This window comes from Crocodylus siamensis, chromosome 4 (genome assembly GCF_052110815.1).
Source record: "Crocodylus siamensis isolate JL-2025a chromosome 4, ASM5211081v1, whole genome shotgun sequence".
Classification (NCBI taxonomy): domain Eukaryota; kingdom Metazoa; phylum Chordata; order Crocodylia; family Crocodylidae; genus Crocodylus; species Crocodylus siamensis.
In genome coordinates this window covers 227,106,136-227,125,634 of record NC_143398.1, presented here as the reverse complement: position 1 = coordinate 227,125,634, position 19,499 = coordinate 227,106,136, and the positions used below count along the sequence as shown (strand labels likewise).

General features: G+C 39.7%; 1 protein-coding gene across 1 annotated transcript in view; it reads right to left on the bottom strand.

Annotated features, from left to right (window-relative positions):
• The window catches only part of LRP1B (LDL receptor related protein 1B), a 1,602,836-nt gene that overhangs the window by 453,112 nt on the left and 1,130,225 nt on the right, over window positions 1-19,499 (bottom strand). The window contains exons 38-41 of the mRNA XM_090045827.1: window positions 15,972-16,098; window positions 15,665-15,816; window positions 15,247-15,371; window positions 10,285-10,656 (exon numbers count right to left, since the gene is read on the bottom strand). Of these exons, the coding sequence (XP_089901953.1) occupies window positions 10,285-10,656; window positions 15,247-15,371; window positions 15,665-15,816; window positions 15,972-16,098 (776 nt within the window). The remainder of the gene's footprint in view (window positions 1-10,284; window positions 10,657-15,246; window positions 15,372-15,664; window positions 15,817-15,971; window positions 16,099-19,499) is intronic.

Below are 19,499 nucleotides of genomic sequence, written 5' to 3'. Positions count from 1 at the left end.
CCCTTGTGAGAAGAATGCCTGAAGAGCATTTGGTAAAGGCGTAAGAATCAGGATTGGCATGAAACATGATGATACAATCATTTCAAATTATCTGTACGACCCATTAGTCTGGGAGAAAGAACCAGACTTGAACAAAGGAATCTAGAATAGGCATAAATGATCATGGAGTTTCAATTTTCTCATCAAACCTGTGACTTATGTCCTGAGGAAGTAGAGTGGAACTATGGCAGGATTTGCTTGTTCTTTCTTTGTTTTCTGATAGGACACTGAGAGCGAGGCTTGGACTGGAATCTCCAGTAGAAGTTACTGCTGTTTACTACCCAAATGTAGAATAAAGCATTTTATGTCTCTTCTAAATTACAGCTCATCGGGATAGGACAGGGGAACAAACTATAGTACAGATTTTTTTTTTCATTCTTTTAAATGGTGTATCTTGGCTTAAGCAAGTCATTACATGCTAAGTTTTCAATTTTGAACTGTGCCTCAGAACATGGGGCCAATAACTAGAACCAAGGATAACATATACAGACCTTGTTATACAGTCATTTTTGGCAGCTCCTGGAGCTCTGAACACTTGAATAGTCTGCACATTAACACCTGAAACTGGTGCTAAGCACTCATTATGAGGCTCAAAGTTATGCCACCCCAGGGCAGAGTTATCTTTGATCTGTCCTACCCAGCTCATGTCTCACTAAGGTGTAGTCACTCTAGGCTACAATTTAGTATAAACATTCCCTCCTCCACATCCCAGCCCCACCCCCAATACCCTACATCCCTTCTCACCAGGGATCTGGGTTTTCTGTTGCCCACAGAAAAATGGAGAAAACCATGGATTTCCCAGTTTTATCAGAGAAAATGTGGACTTCTCCTTTTAGCAGGGAAACCCACAGATTTCTCCCTTTTGCAAAAAGCTCTGCAAGCTGGCACAGTCCCAGCCTGTAAGAGCTGATTGCAAAAAGGGCAGGAAAGTCCCAACCCTGCCCAGAGGGAGAGGGGGAAGAGCAGGGCCTGAGGCTTTTAGTCAGTCCCAAGTCTTGGGTCAGGCTCACTTTCCTTCTGGAGCCTGTGAAGTGGTAAGTGGGACTTGCAGGGGGATGAGGGGTTGCTGGGCTGTGGGGGGTGGGGAAGTTGACTTGGGGCTGAGGGACTGGGGAGGTTTGCTGGGAGCTGGGGGAAATTGCAGCCAGCTGGGAGTTGGGGGGTTTGCAGGAGCTGGGAGGTAAACCAGGATCCCTGCTGCTCACTACCCCGTCACCCTGCTTACTTGTACATGGTGTCTATCCTGGAGGAGCGGGTAGGGAAAGATTAACCTGCTTGCCGAGTTACCACCACTGCAGGTCTCTGGGTGGGCTCAGCCCAGAGAAGAAAAGCAGCCTGGCAGCAATGGATGGACAGGCAAGTTAACCCTTCCCTGTGTGCTGCATTGGGACAGAAAGCTGGGTAGCTACAATAAGGAAAGGGCAGAGCTGGGGGGCTCACCCCAAGAGTGAAGACTAGGGGTTCCCTAGGGGACAGAAGATAAGCCCAGAATGGGAAGTATGCGTGTGTGAGAGGGAAGGATTAAGTGTGACTCCTGCAAACTTGAGCTAACACTAATACCAAGCAACATTTGTGCAACTCACAGTTTAAGGTGTAGCAAAGCCCTAAGACAGTGGTTCCCAAGTTTTTTTTTACTGTGACCTGCTGCTGGGAGTGGAGTGCGGTGGCCCGGGGCAGGGAAACTCATGGCATATGGTGTAGCTTATCCTTTGTTTGCAGCGCTGCCGGCATTGCCCCCGCAACCCTCATTTGGGTCATGACCCAAGGTTAGGAACCACTGCCCTAGCACTAAGAGTCCCATCTATAGATATTGTTCTAGTATAGGAGATCAAGGATTCTTAAGTAAATATTAACTTTTTGTGGGGAGACACTACTTGTCTTCCTCCAGGAGACAGAATTTTATAATATTACCTCAGAATTTAAAAGGGAAAAAGAAATTTTAAAAAAAAAATCAAAGCTGACCTTTGAAAGTCCATTTTTCTTTTAGTATCTACAATATTATTATTATTAAGAAGCTAGAGCCTCAGATTGTTAAAAATAAGTTTAGGACATAACACTAACTATGAGAGGCATGCTTAACACCTAAGTAATCCTATAAGCATAATGGCTTTGATAGCCGAATCCAAATAAAGTATAATTTAAGGATCATACAATATTAAAATGATGCAAATTTCCCACATATGTAATTTTTGTTGCTACAAAATCTTTAAAAATTATACTATGATTAAATCAAAGATATATATCTCTGCATTTTTTGCTAGCACAGTTGAATACATAAACTTGTTTTCTGCCTTCACATTTCCTGCATAATTTCAAGGTTTATTTTTTTAGTTGCAGTAAAATTATTTCAAAAGTTAATTATACCATCAGGACAGAACCCAAAATCTATTTGTTATCTGGTATTATGTATAAACTATGTTTTGAAGGACAAAGATCTTAGCATTATATTTGAATTTACCTTTGCTGCCAACTCCGTGATGATTTAGGCCAACTAAATTACGTTGTATTAGCTTTGACTTTATGTTTTGAACCTTAATGCAATACCTTAATTAAGGCTTCTTAAAAATATTGATAGATGCTATAAAGCAATATGTTAATGAACATGTTTTTAAAGACCTGGCAATAAAACTTGAAATTAGAATTTTTATTGTCAGTGAAATGAATATTAATTCCTTAAAAATGATTCTGAAAAATATATAAGCCAAAAACATACAACCTTAAGAAAATAACTGGAGAATATATTTCACAAAGATGGTATATTTATACTTTTTCACTGTAAAAAGAAACTATTTTCTAGGAACTATTCTTAAAATGTTGCCAATGCATGTTCATGCCTATGATATATGGCTTGCCTGACAGTGGATTATGGAAATTCCTTGTAAAGCAATGTCCATTAAAATAGGAATAAAACAGATGGTATTATTTCATTCTTCCATATAAAGGAGTGTATAGGTCCTAAAACGATATAGTCTTAATCTTATTAAATCCTGTGGTTCTACTAGAGGGTGAAGTGGAGCTGCAGCAAGTGGTGTGTATATGCAAAGGCAGCTCTTTAAGACCAATAGCAAATGGCAAATAAACTCTTAAGAAAACCCTATTATGGATCCCCTCCCCTCCACCCAGGGATATGAGCAAGCAAAAACTGTTCATGCAGCTCTGCTTTTTCAAACTGGGTGTCTATTTCTGTTTAGTAAGCATTCTCCACATACTTCACATATGTTATTAGATTTTTCAAAGGACTCTGTCTTTTCCAGGTGCAAGCAAAATATTTGCTTTATATCTAGGCCAGAGAATGAGGCCTGAGAGAGACCATGGGGAGAAAAATGCACAGAGGAAGTTGTAAATTTGTGATTTCCTTATCTATGAGACCTTTTACTGACTTTCTCTTTTGAGCATACTGAAAGGTAGAGTGGGAATCTTAGGGTGAAAACTTCCCTTGATTATATAGCCTGTACCTGTTAAGTCCACAAAATGGTCAATTAGTAAGCAGGTTATCCTCAGTACTTACAAGATATGTTTCTGTTGAAATGCCCAACTATTTGGTATAGCACAGAGTCTAGCTGTAGACTCTATGGGGTGGTTAGTGACCTGTGAGAACAAGTACATCACCAATTCCCAAACTAATGATGATTTTCCAAAATAATGAGTACTCTAACTTCAAATGACTTTGAAGAAGTGGTGACTGTAATATTATTTGACAGTCTCAAATACCTTTCTGATTCAGAGAGCACAGGGAGAGATGGTGATTCTTCAGCTTTCTCTTGCTAATGCATTTCCCCCCGCCCCTCATTTTAGCCTAACAAAGACTACTCATGTCAAGACGGACATTAGCAACTGAGGAAGAAAAATGAGAAACTAATGCAGAGGCGGGTACTTCCTCTATAATTACCAAGGCTACTAGGGCTAATAAGTCTACTGAGGCTAATAAGGGGCATCATCATAGTCTTCACTACCACTTTTTAGTTGATTACTAAAGGTATTAGACAGTGCCAGGTGAAAGTTTACTTCCAGTCTAGAAGCCAAGTTGTCTTCAGTCTCAGGTGACACACAAAGGTCCAGCCCTAAGTCCTCAATGGTGGATGAAGTGGAAGAAGATGTCAGGATTTAAATATCTATAAAGGCAGAAGGAGGTTGCAGCAAGATGGAGATCTTCTGTCCTCTAGGGTTTTACCTTGTCACTGAGCTCAGATCACCACTTTGTCAATATTGTGCAGTTGTTCTTTCCCCACACATTAAACAAAGGCATGCACAGTATTTTACCCCAGGAAACAACATGTTCTCCTGTACCAAACTCCAAAATCCTTGTGGCAATGGACCAGTGACAGAGACAGGACTAGTTAATCTGAAGTCTCCAGTCATGAACTGGCATGAAGGCACCAGCAATGTGATAGTCACTTTGCACCTGGACTGAGACTGCTGCAATTCAGAACCTGCTACTGTGACTGTCCTATTTAGGATCCCCTCTGGCCACCCCACATGGGGAAGGGGCTAGAGAAGGTGGCCTAAACCTACACCATGTTATCTGTTCCTGGCTGGATAACCAGATCCACTAGGTCACACTCTCTGAGGAAAAAAAAAAAGATAGTTTTGCAACATGGAATGTTTGTACCTTGATGGACAAGCAAAACAATGAACAACCAGAAAGAACTTCACTCATCTCTAGGGAACTAGCAGTATACAACATCAACATTGCAGCTCTTAGTGAGACAAGATAACTGAGTGAGGGTCAGCTAAAGGAAGACAGTGAAGGCTACACCTGGAAGGAGAAACCACCCAAGACAGATATGTTCATGGCATTGGTTTCTCTATTAAGAATCAGCTCATCACTCAACTTATGGAGCTCCTTGTGGCCATTACTCAACATCTTATGATGCTTTGTCTTAAGCTCAGCAACAATCAGTACACTGCTGTCATCAGCATGTATGCCCCAATGCTTGATGCTGATGTCAAAAACAGTTCTACACCAGCCTTGACCATATTTCAACTAATGCTTACAAAGAGGACATGATCATTTTCCTTGATGACCTCAACACCAGAGTCAGACGTGACCTGGAACTCTGAAGTGGCACCACTGGGAAGGAAGGAGTACAGAAAGCTTACTCCAATGACATCCACATCCTCAGCAAATGTGTGCTGCATAGTCTTGTCACCATGAACACCATCTTCAGAGTAACAAATACAAGACCTTGCTCTAAGCACTGGCACTTCCTTGACTATGTTATATTTAGAGCCCATGATGAAATGGATGTTCATATCACAAGAGCTATGCAAGAAACCAAAGACTGCTGGACAGATCACTGTCCTGTCAGATCCATTACATCCATGTACAAACACTTACTCCAGAACATCAAAAACAGCCAAAGGCAATGCAAAGGACCCTCAACACCAAATATCTTAAAGACTCAGAGGTCCACAAGGATCTCCAACAGTGTCTCCATGGAAAGCTCTCTGCCCTATAACATTCATTGACATACAGACTAGTTCTATGAAAGTGACACCAAGATCCAAGCCCTCCTCGACCACAAGAGAACAGCTTATTCTCCTTGGCAAGATGTCATGAAAATCTTCAGACCATAATGGATCTTTTTGGAGAAGCCTACCAAACTTTGAGCCTCTCTCTCAAAATCAAGAAGAATAAAGTGCTCTATTAGCTTGTCCTGGGCCATGAATGTTACCCTCCTTCCCAAATTACCATCAAGGGAAAGACCCTGGAGATAGTTGACCACCTCCCCTACTTCACTTCCCCAGTTCTCTCAGAGACTGAATACTGATGAAGAGATCCACCACAGGATCCAGTGTGCAAGTGTCTCCTTTGGTATATTGCTTTACAGAGACTGCAATAAATACTCATCAAAGACCAAAATTCAGGTCTACAATAAAGTCATCATCCCCACTCTCCTCAATGAAAGGTAGGGATCATCCTTCAATCATGGGATTGCAATGAAGTCTAATCACACCAAGCAGAAGGAACGCCTCTCAAAACACCAAACGTAATCAAAACATGATAAGGCGTTGTGTGTTAAGCTGTTCTGTAGAACTCTACACTTCTGTTAACTACAGGAGAATAAAAACTAAACTAAACTGAAAATCTTTAATTATAATGTCTTTACAAAACACACTGTCTTTTGATTCTGTCTCATCAGAATTTTTTACAATAGAATTGAAGGCCATGACTAGGGCTCTACAGAACTGTAGTATTACAAAGACATATTCTTGCTGATCATTTCATCATCAAGTCTGGGGACACAAACATGAATTTTTGTGTCCCCTTTAGGAAGGCCTTCGACACTGTCTTTCACCCCACTCTCATTAAAAAACTAGGGGACTGTGACATCAATACCTACACAGTCAATTGGGTCACTAACTGGCTCGAGGGTCACATCCAGAGAGTGGTGGTGGACAAGTCCTATTTGACCTGGAGGGATGTGGGCAGTAGGGTTCTGCAGGGCTCGGTCCTCAGGCCCACACTGTTCAACATCTTCATCAGCAACTTGGATGAGGGGGTAAAAAGCACTCTGTTCAAATTCACAGATGACACTAAGATGTGGGGGGAAGTGAGAATGCTAGAAGGGAGGAATAGGCTGCAATTGTACCTAGACAGGTTTCAGGGGTGGGCAGATGAGAACAGAATGGGTTTCAACAATGACAAGTACAAGGTGATGCACCTGGGGAGGAAGAACCAGCACCATACCTACAGGCTGGGGAACTCCCTCCTCATCAGTGCTGAGGCAGAAAAGGATCTTGGAGTCATTATTGATGCCAAAATGGACATGGGCTGACAGTGTGGGGATATGGTCAGGAAGACCAACTGTACCTTGTCATGCATTCACAGATGCATCTTAAGCAGGTCCAAGGAGGTGATCCTCCCTCTCTATGCGACACTGTTCAGGCTGCATTTGGAGTACTGTGTTCAGTTCTGGGTGACACACTTCAGGAGGGATGTGGACAACATGGAGAGGGTCCAGAGAAGGGTGACTTGCATAGTCAGGGGGCAGCAGGGCAGGCCCTACAAGGACAGGCTAAGGGACCTGAACCTGTTCAGGCTCCACAAGAGAAGGCTGAAGGGGGATCTAGTGGCCATTTACAAACTAGTCAATGGGGACCAGCAGGCATTGGGGGAGTGCCTGTTTCCCCAAGCACTACCAGGAGTGACTAGAAATAATGGTCACAAGCTGACAGAGGGTAGATTCAGACTAGACATCAGGAGGCGCTATTTAACTGTCAGGGCAGCTAGGATCTGGAACCAACTTCCAAGAGAAGTGGTGCTGGCTCCTACCCTGGGAATCTTTAAGAAGAGGCTAGATGAACAGCTTGCTGGGGTTGTTTGACCCCAGTATTCTTTCCTGCCATGGCAAGTGGTCATACTTGATGATCTGCTCAGGTCGCTTCCAACCCTGTCAAATATGATACTATGAATTTCCCATTTGCTCTCTCTAGAAGCAGCGTTCATTGCCCATGCATCCTTCTTCTCTAAACAGAACTTTTACACAGCTCAGCACAATTTCTGTTATATCTGAGGAGTCAGGATACCCAGAATTCCCCTCCCCCAACCCCCCTCCAGCCTTTATAATATATGCCATGATTCACTTTGTGTGACCTTGTCATGTTTTAATGGTGATAGTAATATTGGAACCACACTATTCACTTCATATTTCTTGAAAAAATTGAGCATTTTCTTGTGCCTGAAAATTTGATAATATCCTAAACATTATTACAGGGCAAATTTGATGCAGTCAAGCTCTGTGTATTTTTTGATGCTATAACACAGCCTCAAAGGCTCCCTTTACTTTAAGGGTGAATGAGAACCAGGAAAAGCCTCAGGCAGAAAAGCAGTCCATTTTGAGCTACAGGGGAACAGGTACTTGGTACCTGGGGATTTACCTACTACAAGCTATTATTACAGCAGAGATTAGCAACAGTAAGTTTCCTTGAGGTGCAGCTGACAAGCAAAATCAAGATACACCTGTGGCAGCTCAAGGATTCACATGACCAAAATGGGGTGTGGCTTCCAGCTATATAAACCCAGGGCTTGAACCAGAGTTGTCAGCTGGGCTCTGGGAGCTGCTAAGGAAAGAGCTCCAGGGCAGGATAGCTGGAGATGAGTTCCTGGGTAATATCAGGACTACCCTGGGAGTAACGCAAGCAGAGTGGTGTTGACTTGCAGGGGAGTAGAACTCAGAGTGGGGTGAGGTAGGGAGCTAAACTCTTTCAAAGATCATGGCACACAAGGGACATCCCTGAGGACTGGAAGAGAGCCAACATTGTGTCCATCTTCAGAAAGGGGAAGAGGGAGGACCTAGGCACCTCTGGGGAAGACCAGGAGCAAAGGATACAAACTCCTGGAAGGCGACTTGCGGCTCAATTCCAGGAAAATTCCTTCACAATCAGGGGGTCCAGGCTGTGGAATAAACTCCCTCCAGTGGTGGTGCAATCACCTACCCTATAAATCTTCAAAAGGAGACTGGACAGTCACTTCACTGGGGTCACTTGACCCCAGTTCTCTTTACCTGCCTACTGCAAGGGGACTGGACACAATGATATACAAGGTCCCTTCCAGCCCTTTACACTCTATGAATCTATGAATTTATGATATGGCCAAAACACTGTTTATGCTCAGAGCCAGTGGGGAAGTAATCCAGAGGGCTTACTTTTAGACTTTTACACCAGTGGCTTGGGTGGGACTAGAAAAGGGTGGCTTGGAGGTCCCATTAGTAGGGACCTCATTGAGGAAATGCCCCCAACCGAGGCTCATTTAATTTTTTTCATTTCACTGCTTGGTTTCTCTGCCCCTGATCTGTGGAGGGACCCCACCAGCTAGGTTGTTTGCCACTGATTGCTGGGGAAGCAAAAATTGTGGTTTTAAATAAACCCTGGTTTTTGCCTCCCTGCCAGTCAGCAGCAAGTGGTGGGCCCAATGGGACCCATTCACCAATCAGCAGCGGCAATGCAAAAACTATGGCATATTTAAAACCATGGTTTTTGGTTCTCTGGCAATCAGTGGCAAATGGCCCAGCTGGCAGAGCCCCTCCACCAATAAGGGGTAGGGAGAGGGGCGTGAAATGAAAAAAAATTAAAGGAGCCGCTGTGGGGGGTACTTCTTCCATGATTTATGGAGATCCCTACCCATTAATTCCCAAGGGGAATATGATTGTCTTGATCCCTGCCAGGGGTCAGTCTCAAGGTACAGGGGCCAGAGAGCCCAGTGTTGCCTGACAGGCAGGGGTGGGGTAGAGACAGAGATAGAGAGCCCACAGCCCAGAGAGGGGCAGAACATGGGTCCAAGGGACCCAGAGTCCAGGTTGGGCAGTGATAAAGGTCCCAAAGGACAAGATAAGGGGTTGGAGCCTAGAAGCCAGGTCTGAGAGAGTGAGCCTTGGCTAAGGGACCAGCTAGAGTATAGGGGTGAAACCTGGCAAGGCTGAAGACCCAAAAAGGGAGTAAAGGCTTGAGGTGGCCTAGTGTCTTTGGGGACAAGTGTTCTGCAGGAGTGATGATGCAAAATATGTGCGAGGCATGGGCATGGCTGTAGGAAAGGTTTGGAGGCAGTGATTAGCCCAAAAGGTGACAAGTGCCTTGAGGCATGCGTAGGCCAGAAGGACCTATGTAACTGGAGAGATTGGTGTGATCAGTGGAGTCAGAGAGAGAGGGGATCTGCTCGCAGGAACAGAACAGCTCTTAGACCTATAGGCAACCACCTTATTCAATCTATTAATAAAAACAAGGTCTGACAGTCAAGATGTAAAGGGAGGGTAACTTAGAGATGAGCTGGGCAGGAACCATATGGCCACCAGGGGGCATCATGGCTGTCCCTGGGACCCAGTCCTGTTACAGATTCATTGACTTTTTGATAATGTGTATGGTTTCTTATGCAGTCAGAAATCTTTACGTAATTAAAATGAAAAGATGCATTCTACTGAAAAGTCAAATGTGAATGAAAGGTTGTTCTTTAAAAAAAAAAAATGGAATATCAACATTTTCATGAACTTAATACATTATATTTTTCTTTCCAATACCTTATATATCACATAGATATATGTAAGTGAATTTAAGGTAGTAACAAGGAAAGATAACAATGAATTGTTGCAACCTGTGGATACATTTTTATTAATAATAATAATGATGTTTTTAATAACACTATAGTATGATAGCATTGCTATTTGTAGTCTATAAGGCCAAGTGTTATCAAATACTCATTTAATAAAATATTATTAAAAAATAACATATGAAAAATAAAGATATACTTACTTTCAATAATTACTTTTCTGCTTGCCCAGTTGTCTTTAATAACTTGTATATTTCCAAAGTGTGCATCACTGAAGAAGATGCGGTTGGTACCTCTTCCTTTCAGGCTGTAGTCAAAAGCCAGGGCTATCACATTTTTGAAATATTCTGGATTTTCATATGGTCTTACTGGTGAATTTAAATTGGTCTCATCTGAAAGATGTATACTTTTCAATATTGTCCTTCCCGAATACAGTAAATAACCTTCATGTCTCAGACAAGTAACTCCATCTTCTGAAAGATAGCCATGTGCACAAGCACACGATCGCTGTGCCTTCCCACGATAGAGGCAAAGTTGCTGACATCCACCATTATTCTTGGCACAAATATTAGTACCTGAAAAGACAAAAAAAAAAAAGTCCAGCTTTTGTAACAGTCACAATAATCAGATTATTTTATTGTGTCCCCCAGGGATTAATCAATTTAAACATTTGGGTTATATGTTTTTATTCAATATAGCATCACAAAGGCATAGGGATTTTTTATTTTCTAAACCTCAAAATTTGTGATCATCATCTAAAAAAATTTTTTAAAGTCCAGAAACATGTGGAATTCAGGTCCCTTATAAGGCATTCCAGTATGTATGATAGAAATAAAGAATAAAACATACAACAGTTCCTCTATAAGGCAACAAAGTCCCTGAAATTTATAAGAATTTTAAAATACTTTTAATTATTTTTTTAAATGACCCATTACTATCAGGAAACAAAAGAATCATTTTTTTATTCTCTTGGAGCACACTAACTTGTATCACATCTTGTATATCTTCTACCTTAAAATAATTATATTACAAAGATTTTATTGAGCCATTTCCCTGTTTTTAAATGTAACAAACTTGAATACTGCTTCCTTCTTTGTTCTTCTGATGGATGCATTTTTAAAAAATCCCTGCCTAGTGTACACTATTAAAAATTATCATCAAAATAATAACTTCTGTGTGATTTTACTTCTTTTGTTACAAGATCTAAAATTATAATAGCTATTAGAAATCTGAAGGAAACTATTTTCCTCAGTATTTTCAGTACTCTGTGTATGCTGTGTCTTATTTTAGTTGCCTCCTATTTTTTACTTTTTGTATTTGATGGTATTTTCTGTAAAGTCAATTTGACTCATTGTACTCACTTCCCAGTCGGTGTAAGAGGGAGAAGAAAACATTAAAAACTCAGAAACAACTACAGTGGCATGTGTGGCATGTGTAGAATCTGAAATTGCTTTAAACTCTTTTTCAATTACTAGATTTAGGCTTAGTGTCCTTTCATATGTAAAAAAAAATCACTAGTTTCATGAGTATAGACCTAATATATTTACCATGTTCTCTTAGGCAGAAGGCAGGAAGGCAGAGAAGTATAGCACATTATAGACTAACTTGTTCAGAGAGGCACAAGCTTCGATATGCTGTAGTTTACTTCATCATAGCATTTGATGAAGTGGGCTGTAGCTTACAAAAAACTCATGCCTCTGTGAATGAGTTAGTCTATAAGGGCATGTATAGATGAAACAGGGGCCCTAAACTGAAGTGGTGGATTTTTAAAAACACCGCTTCAATTTAGGGTGAAGTAAGCCCCCATGTCATATACACCAGTGTCTTACCTGCCTCTCTGGTGGCAGGGAGAAGAAGGTGAGCTGCTGGTGGGCAGAGTGGTCCCTGGGCTGGGGGGGAGCTGGTGCTTCCCTCCACAGCAGCACTGGCTCCCCCAGGTGGCACCCATCCAGAGGCACCCAGTTTGGGTGTCCCGGGCAGCACTAGAGGGAAGGACTGGGCCAGCTCAGGTAGGCAGGCAGGCTCCAGGGTGGAGAGGGGAGGAGAGATCAGACTCACCACTTTTTTTTTTTTTTTTCCTTTTCTTTTGGTGGAGCCTGCCTTCCCGGGCTGCTGCCGGGCTGTCTGCATGGGCTACCTGCACAGGCCCTGAGCCACACCGAGCCCAGTGCTTCACTCTGTGGCTGTAGGGCATCAAACTAAAACTCCTTGGAGAGTTTTAGTTTGCTGCACCCCAATGTCATTTAAGGTGCATTACACCACCGAATGTGCTACAGTGGCTGGAATTAATATGCAATACACTGCTGATGGATGCAAGCAACAACACCATTAAAGCGGTGAAAAGCATTTGACACGCTTTAAAGTGTTGTGCACACAGGCCCCTCATTTCATGTACATATGAGCTAAGGTGCCACCCTACCCTTCCTTTTTCTTAACTGTAGGCTAATATGGTTAACTACCGCTCATATTTTTAATTCGGTTAAATTAGGAAGTTGGAATGTTCTTTCCCTATGAGATGTGATACTGGTAATAATATTAAAATAATATGAACATATTTTGGAGACTTATTTGTTACTGAGATTTCTCTGATTTTCAATTATTAAAGTTTTAATAGGGAAGAAAAGTTAATATCTGTTTTGGGTGGATGAGTATATGTGAATAAGAATGATAATAAATGAGAAACTCTTCTACTCCTGCTTCTAAGATACCTATTTTGGCAACTCTGTTTTTATAACATTTTTTCATTTTACGTACTTTTGAAATGCTACTCAGGCCCCAGTCTTGAATACTGATTAGTGTAGGCTGCTGTACATATACAGAATTTCACTGAGGTAAGAGACTGCAGAACTTATTATGGTACTGGTGCTTCAGAAAAAGTAAGACAGGTTTTGGGGAGAAAAAAGATTAATCACTTGTCCCTCAGCCTGGGTTTTTCTTAGTGGCAAAAGGTCAGGAAGCCACCTATTTTCAGTTTTAAAAAGCACACTTAGCTGTATCTAGCTCAATAAAATTTAAAAGTAAATAAATAAGTAAATAGATAAATAAAAAGAGATAGAAAAAAACATTCCAAAACATTTTTCACCTGTTTTTTCCCCTTTGTCTTCCTGGCTCACTGACAGCCCCTCCCAAAGACATTAACCATTTGTAGCCTAGTAAAATTTGAAAAATGCATTAAAAATCATTGAACTCTCTTAGATTATGTTTTTCAAACTAACATGAAAAGAATTTTTATCCTTCTAGTTTTCAATAACTATTTCTCCTAGTCTTACTACAAAGCAGTCTTTAAAATACGTAAAAATAATAACAGAAAAAATATAAAATATTTTTCATCCCAATCTTCTATTTCTCTGTTTCCATAATATACCAACCCCTTCCAAATAAGCAGGCATTAATTTGATCTAGCCCAATTTTTAAAAAATGTCAAAGATGTAAGGATTTTTTTTATTTCAGAAAATAGTAGCTTTATAACCTTGCAAAACTGCATGCACAGAACCATAAAAAAAGTTTACCCAGAAAGTCCTAAAAAAGGTCATTTTTATTTTCCAAAACCTCTGAAAATTCCTTTCAAAAGTAATAATAATAGGTATTTCTCATAAAATATTCTTTTAAAGAAGGCACCTTTTTATTTTTAATATAATATTTAACAAAAATATGAGAGAAAAAATACTATGTTTTATTTCAAAAGCAAAAACAGACTTCAACATGTGGGATACTGTAATTACATCCTTATGTAGATGCTAGGAATATCAGAAACACGGTCTTATCGAAGTATTGGGTGAATATTAGTTATTACATTCCCTCTCTTTGTGCTTTCATGCCTTTATACAGTTTGGACTAGATCACTTTTGTGGTGGGAACTTTAAGTTTGGAGGAGACAATCACCATCAGCTTTGAAATAGTTTTCCAGGTTTTCTCATCAAGAGCCTGACCCTTGGTCACTGAAGTTACTGCAAACCCTTCTGTTGACTTCACTCGATTTTGAAACAGGCCTTAAACTACTAAAAAATATTGGGAAATTTTAAGCTGGAACCTGCACAAAGTCACTTGTAGCTAGTAAAATTACAGAGGCACATAGATTTTTTTTTGAATAATTCTGATGCCTCCTTAAGTGTCATCTCACCAGTTTTGGCATTGACTTTCTTCTTAGTGGAAAGAATACAGCAAAAGAGTTCTGATGGCAGAATCAAACATGCTATTAGAAGTCCTCAAATCCCACTGCTTTTTCTGCCTCTTGGGAGACAAGTATCAAGAGTCCATGCAGATTATTTCAAATCTGTTTGCAGTATCTGATAAAAAGGGAAAATGCTGCCACTTACGGTCATATCCAGCCATTCTCCATAGGAACCAAAGACTGGCACTGATCATCTGGCAAGAGGAACTTTTAACTGGAGTTTGCATGTTAAATATATTAATAAGACTTAGATTTAATAGGAAATGAGATTGCTGAAGTCAAGGTTTTCTTAGCTTTTTATCCAGTGTAGATTATAACTAATCTTTGGCCTCATAAACCACGAGGAGTATATTAAGCAGGTTCAAAACAGATGTGTTCCTAGTCACTTTTAGGGCGCTATTCAAATTTCTTAGAGATAAGACATATGTGATTGGCAACCTGGCCTACACAGGGACTATATCTCTTCTTATATAACACAGGCACAGTTGGCAGAGTTGTGGTTCAAAAAAACTAGTAATTTTTAGATGTAAATTTCTGAGGAACAGGAGGCTGAGTGTTTTTAGCTGTGGGCCTTGCAATGTACTTCCTTATACTGATCTGACAGAGCCTGAGATAATCAGTAGCACACAGCTAAAGGACCATCTTGTTATTCAGGCTTTTATTTTATTTATTTTTTTCTTTGACTATCACAGAGGTGACAAGAAGGTTTTGCTTATTTTCATTTTGGTTCTTAAAATGACCAGAAACATAGTACTGTGTGTAAGTCAGTTTTAAAACTCTTTTATACATTTCTTTAGCAACATTATTTTATGTACATTTCTATGTACACATCTTTTTATGTAAATTTTATCATAATTTAAAAAAAAAAACACTAAGGGAAAAATAAAAAGTATTTCCATAATACAGTGATTACCCTCATATGACCACAAATTAATATATGCAAAGAGTATCAGCTGATCTTAGGGTGATTAATAATATCCTTAGGAACAGCTACCTTTCTCTCGTGCTCTGTTAAAGACTTTCACTTCCTTCAGGTTTATTCCAAGGCCAGTCCTCATGGTCACAGAGTCTGTGGCATCATTTTTGTGGCCTCTTCTGATAGAACCATTTGCATGTGCTCTGCCAAAAAAGTTGAAGATGTCTGATCAACAATCCTCAACTAATTAAAATTAAGCAAGTCATTAAAATGCAGTGGACAGCTGGCCTAACAGAAGCTGAAGAAACCTACTCTTGTCTGTGACATTGATATGCCTTAACTTTGAATATCAAAAGTGCCTTTTTCTGTGGAAATTACATGGCTTTGTGAGATCCTTTCAGTGACCTTGCTCAGGAATAGCTAATACTACAAGGGTGAAGCATCTGGCACTGAAATAACATTTTGAGACTCAAATACTTATGGAAAAATAAATTACCTGTCAGACCAGTAGATGTAAGCTCCAAAGACTGCGACTGAAAACATATCCACGTTGCTCCCTGACAGCACAATCTCCCGATTCCCTCCACTCTCAAGGTCGATTCTTTCTATCTTGTCTGTACGAGCATCACACCAGTATAATTTATTTTCCTAAAGATCAATTTCAAAATGAACTACTATAATGTATTTTTGTCCAAGTGTTTTATTAAGAAAAAATAAAATACAAGTGTGGAAGAACATGTTGCAATGTTTAACTTTAACATTTAATGAACATCTGTTATTTAGTAGAAAATAGAAGAACACACCTCATAGTCAATGGAGATCCCATTAGGCCATGCAATTCCCAAACTCACGAGCACAACCTTCTCAGAACCATCTAACCGTGCTTTTCCTATGCAGGGAGTCTGCCCCCACTCTGTCCAGAATAAATACCTAAAACATTGAAGAAATTAACAATAAAAATAGCATGCAAACAAATGAACATGTGGAAATTAAATTGTTTGTAGCAACTTTTAAAATGCAGTTTACATAAAACAGAATTTTAAAAGGGATAAAAAACATGCCAGTTTACTCCTACAGAACTTGTAGAAATAATCTATTGTTGCCTGTCTAAAGATCATTATGAAAATCTCTTTAGAAATTCTGCATCATGTTAAAGGTGTTGCTAAAAAAGTTTTGTCGATAGACTGACATTTGAACTGTTTTAATATATTTTTCTTTCTAGCAAATGACTATGCAGGTAAAATTGTTCTTAAGAATTATAATGCAACTGTAAATGTGCAAACTCAAGCAGTATTATGGGTAAATATTAGGATCTATATTGCCTATTTTTTCTAAGTTAATTGATGCCTGGTCGAAGCCACACACGTGTTACATTTCTACTGAAAGAATCACCACCCTCACAACAGAAACCACAAGTATGCTGACATTCAAGCAGTTTTCTCTAGAAGAAATATGGCAGTTCTGGGAGAAAGATATACTGTCTCCAACCTGGTAGATCTCTTGGTACATCTCCCAGTAAATCTCTGTAAACTTTACTTGTCTCCACTGGAGTCAAGAAGACAGTTTAAATTGACCTCAGTGCACTTTGGATCATGTACTAATAGTATAGTATCAATAGTATATACAAAATAAATAGTGATATGATAATGTGTGTTTGCTAAATGTTAAATGTTTTTGTGTTCTGTAAAAATACATACACATTCACTCTCCATTTCAAAGCAGGTATACAGGGCCACATATGGTATAAAATACATAGCTCTACTTTAACACACAAACTAACTCACAGAACTAATACAATTAACACATATAATGGTGAAACCTGAAATGGGGCGGGGTGGGGGAAGAATTTGCTTGAAATCACTAAAGAATATATTTCTGTACAAGTAGTATGGACAATGTAGTAAACACATTAATAATAACCTAAATAGATATCTCTATTAAACATATGGTATAATATTATAAGAAGTAAAAATGGAGTTGTAGCCAGAGTTAAATGTTAATTTTTCAATTCCTAATCTACTCTTATATCAATATATTGACCTAGGTTCAAGAAGAGAACCATGCTCAGTATGTCAAATACTTCCCATGCTTGCTATTTAAACAGATTTCAAGTTAACACAATGTTTTGTGGTGGGATTTCCTAGTGTTCTCTCTTTTTCTTTTCTTTTTTTTTGTTGTTGTCAAAGTCCAGGGGAGAGATTACTGGTTTTCAGCCTATCCCAAGGTAATTATTAGTGTGTGAAGAACAAGGGAGGTTGTAATGCAGCGAATCAGTATTTCTTCTGGTTCTCTCACTGTTTTAGTGGTTGGAATAAACTGCAAAAGGCTTATGCATGTCCAGACTATGCTTCCAAAATGTTTGTGTACATCACTGAGCATGCTGGCTATTGGAGCAGGTTGCCCTCTGCTTACCTTTCCCCCACCAGCTGCTTGAGGTGACAGGAAGAAGCTAATCAAATTGCAAAGCCTGCCTCTCTCTGTGAACTGGAATCTTGTGGCACGTCACCAGTTCAACATACAAAGATAGCGTACAGTGCTTCCTCTACTCTCTTGAAGCACAATTGTTCACAATCTATCCCTAAGTAAAGAATTCTTAATGCAATGCTGTCGTGGTTCACAAAGCTTAGTGGGCAGAGCTGGGACTGAACACCGGAGTGGATGCAGGGATAAACTATGGGTTGGAAGCAACTGAGGACAATCTCAAATTCCAAACTTAGAAGTGGGATCCAAAGCTAAGCGTCTGAAACCAAACCAGCAAACTAACCAGAATCAGGGGTCAAGTACCAAGCTGAGGTCAAGCTGAAGTCCAAACACCAAGCAAGAGGCTTAACTAGAGATCAGGTATCAGGGAGCCAGATGAATTACCAGAAGAGGAGCTACTCAAGGGCTGCAGACTAGGAAGTTGTACAGCAAAAGACTTCTAGAAAATTTCTTAAAGCAGCCCCAGAATGAGTCAAAAGGAAGGTGCTGGGCTCAGTTCGGCCTGCTTAGTGCATTAAGTGCAGCTGACCTAGTTACACAGGCTGCAAGTCAAATGCCTTACAGGTGCAAACTATATGAAGTTTTTTTAAAGACTTTTTTCAGGAAATAATACAATCAAATCTGAATTTCCAAATTGGTATGGGGAGAAGAGGACAAAAAATCCATAGGATCTTCTCTGAAGGTCATGAATGCATTTGCCATGTGAATCTCTGGAGGACGTAGTACCAGGACAACTATTGAGGAAACAGTTGTAGAAGTTGACCTACAAATAACTTTCATTGCAGATAAAGCAAAAATATAACCTTAGTATGTTTGTGTGGATGGATAGACATGCACTGATGCTCTCCTGGAATTAACTAACTTTCAAACAAGCAGATAAACAGACATGAAACTTGGCTTAATTTATTTGAAATTAACATGAAAACACACGTGAGACTTAATTTAGTTTCAGAGAAAGGTCATATTCATCGAGTAGAATATGTTTCTCTTGGCATTAGGCAAATCCTTTATATCAAAATTCCTTTATATCAAAATTCCTAGACTGATAAGAGGTCCTCTTGACCTCATCCAAAAAACAGAACAAAGACTAATCAGATCAGTATTGCTTTGAAAGACCAGGTATAAGGGAAGAGTGGCAAAAAGGAAAATCTGTCTAGGACTGTGGTACCAAATCGGAACTTACTCCATATCTGCCATAACAACATAAATGGACACATCATTAGAACAAAAGCTTAATGGTGGGCATTTTTGTATCGTGGTAACTAAATAATTTTAAAAGCATCATTTTTCCACCTTTCTGAAGGTATCTATAAAAGGTTTGTCTGCAAAGCAGAAGAGATAAGGAAAGAATGAGGAAGAGAGGTTACTATCCCCCCATCACAAAGAACTTCATAACAACCCTACTCATTTTTTTTTTTACTACAGAGACTAGAATCTTTCCAGAAGACAACCATGGATGTGTAGTCTGAGGCTAAAGGAAATACACAACTTTAGAACTATTCTCAAATGTTATTTTTGAGTGTTAGTATTAAAAAGAAAATAAACAAAAATAGATATGAATCATACTGGGATAAGCTCTCTGGCTACAAAAGGAACACTTAGAAATTAATGTTCCCCTTAGCCTTTTATAGTTTCTCAATACCTTTGAACATGTCTAAAACCTAGAAAGCTGAACAAAACAGCAACATCCAAATAATGTTTTTATATTATGGAATGAATGTATCTCCAAATCGTATTTCATACAAATACAGTTAAGCCCTGACACACTCAATCATTCAGGCTAGGGACAGAAGCTGGTTTAAGTCATCAGAAGGGATCCAGGTTTTCTGTTACCCATGGAAAAATGGAGT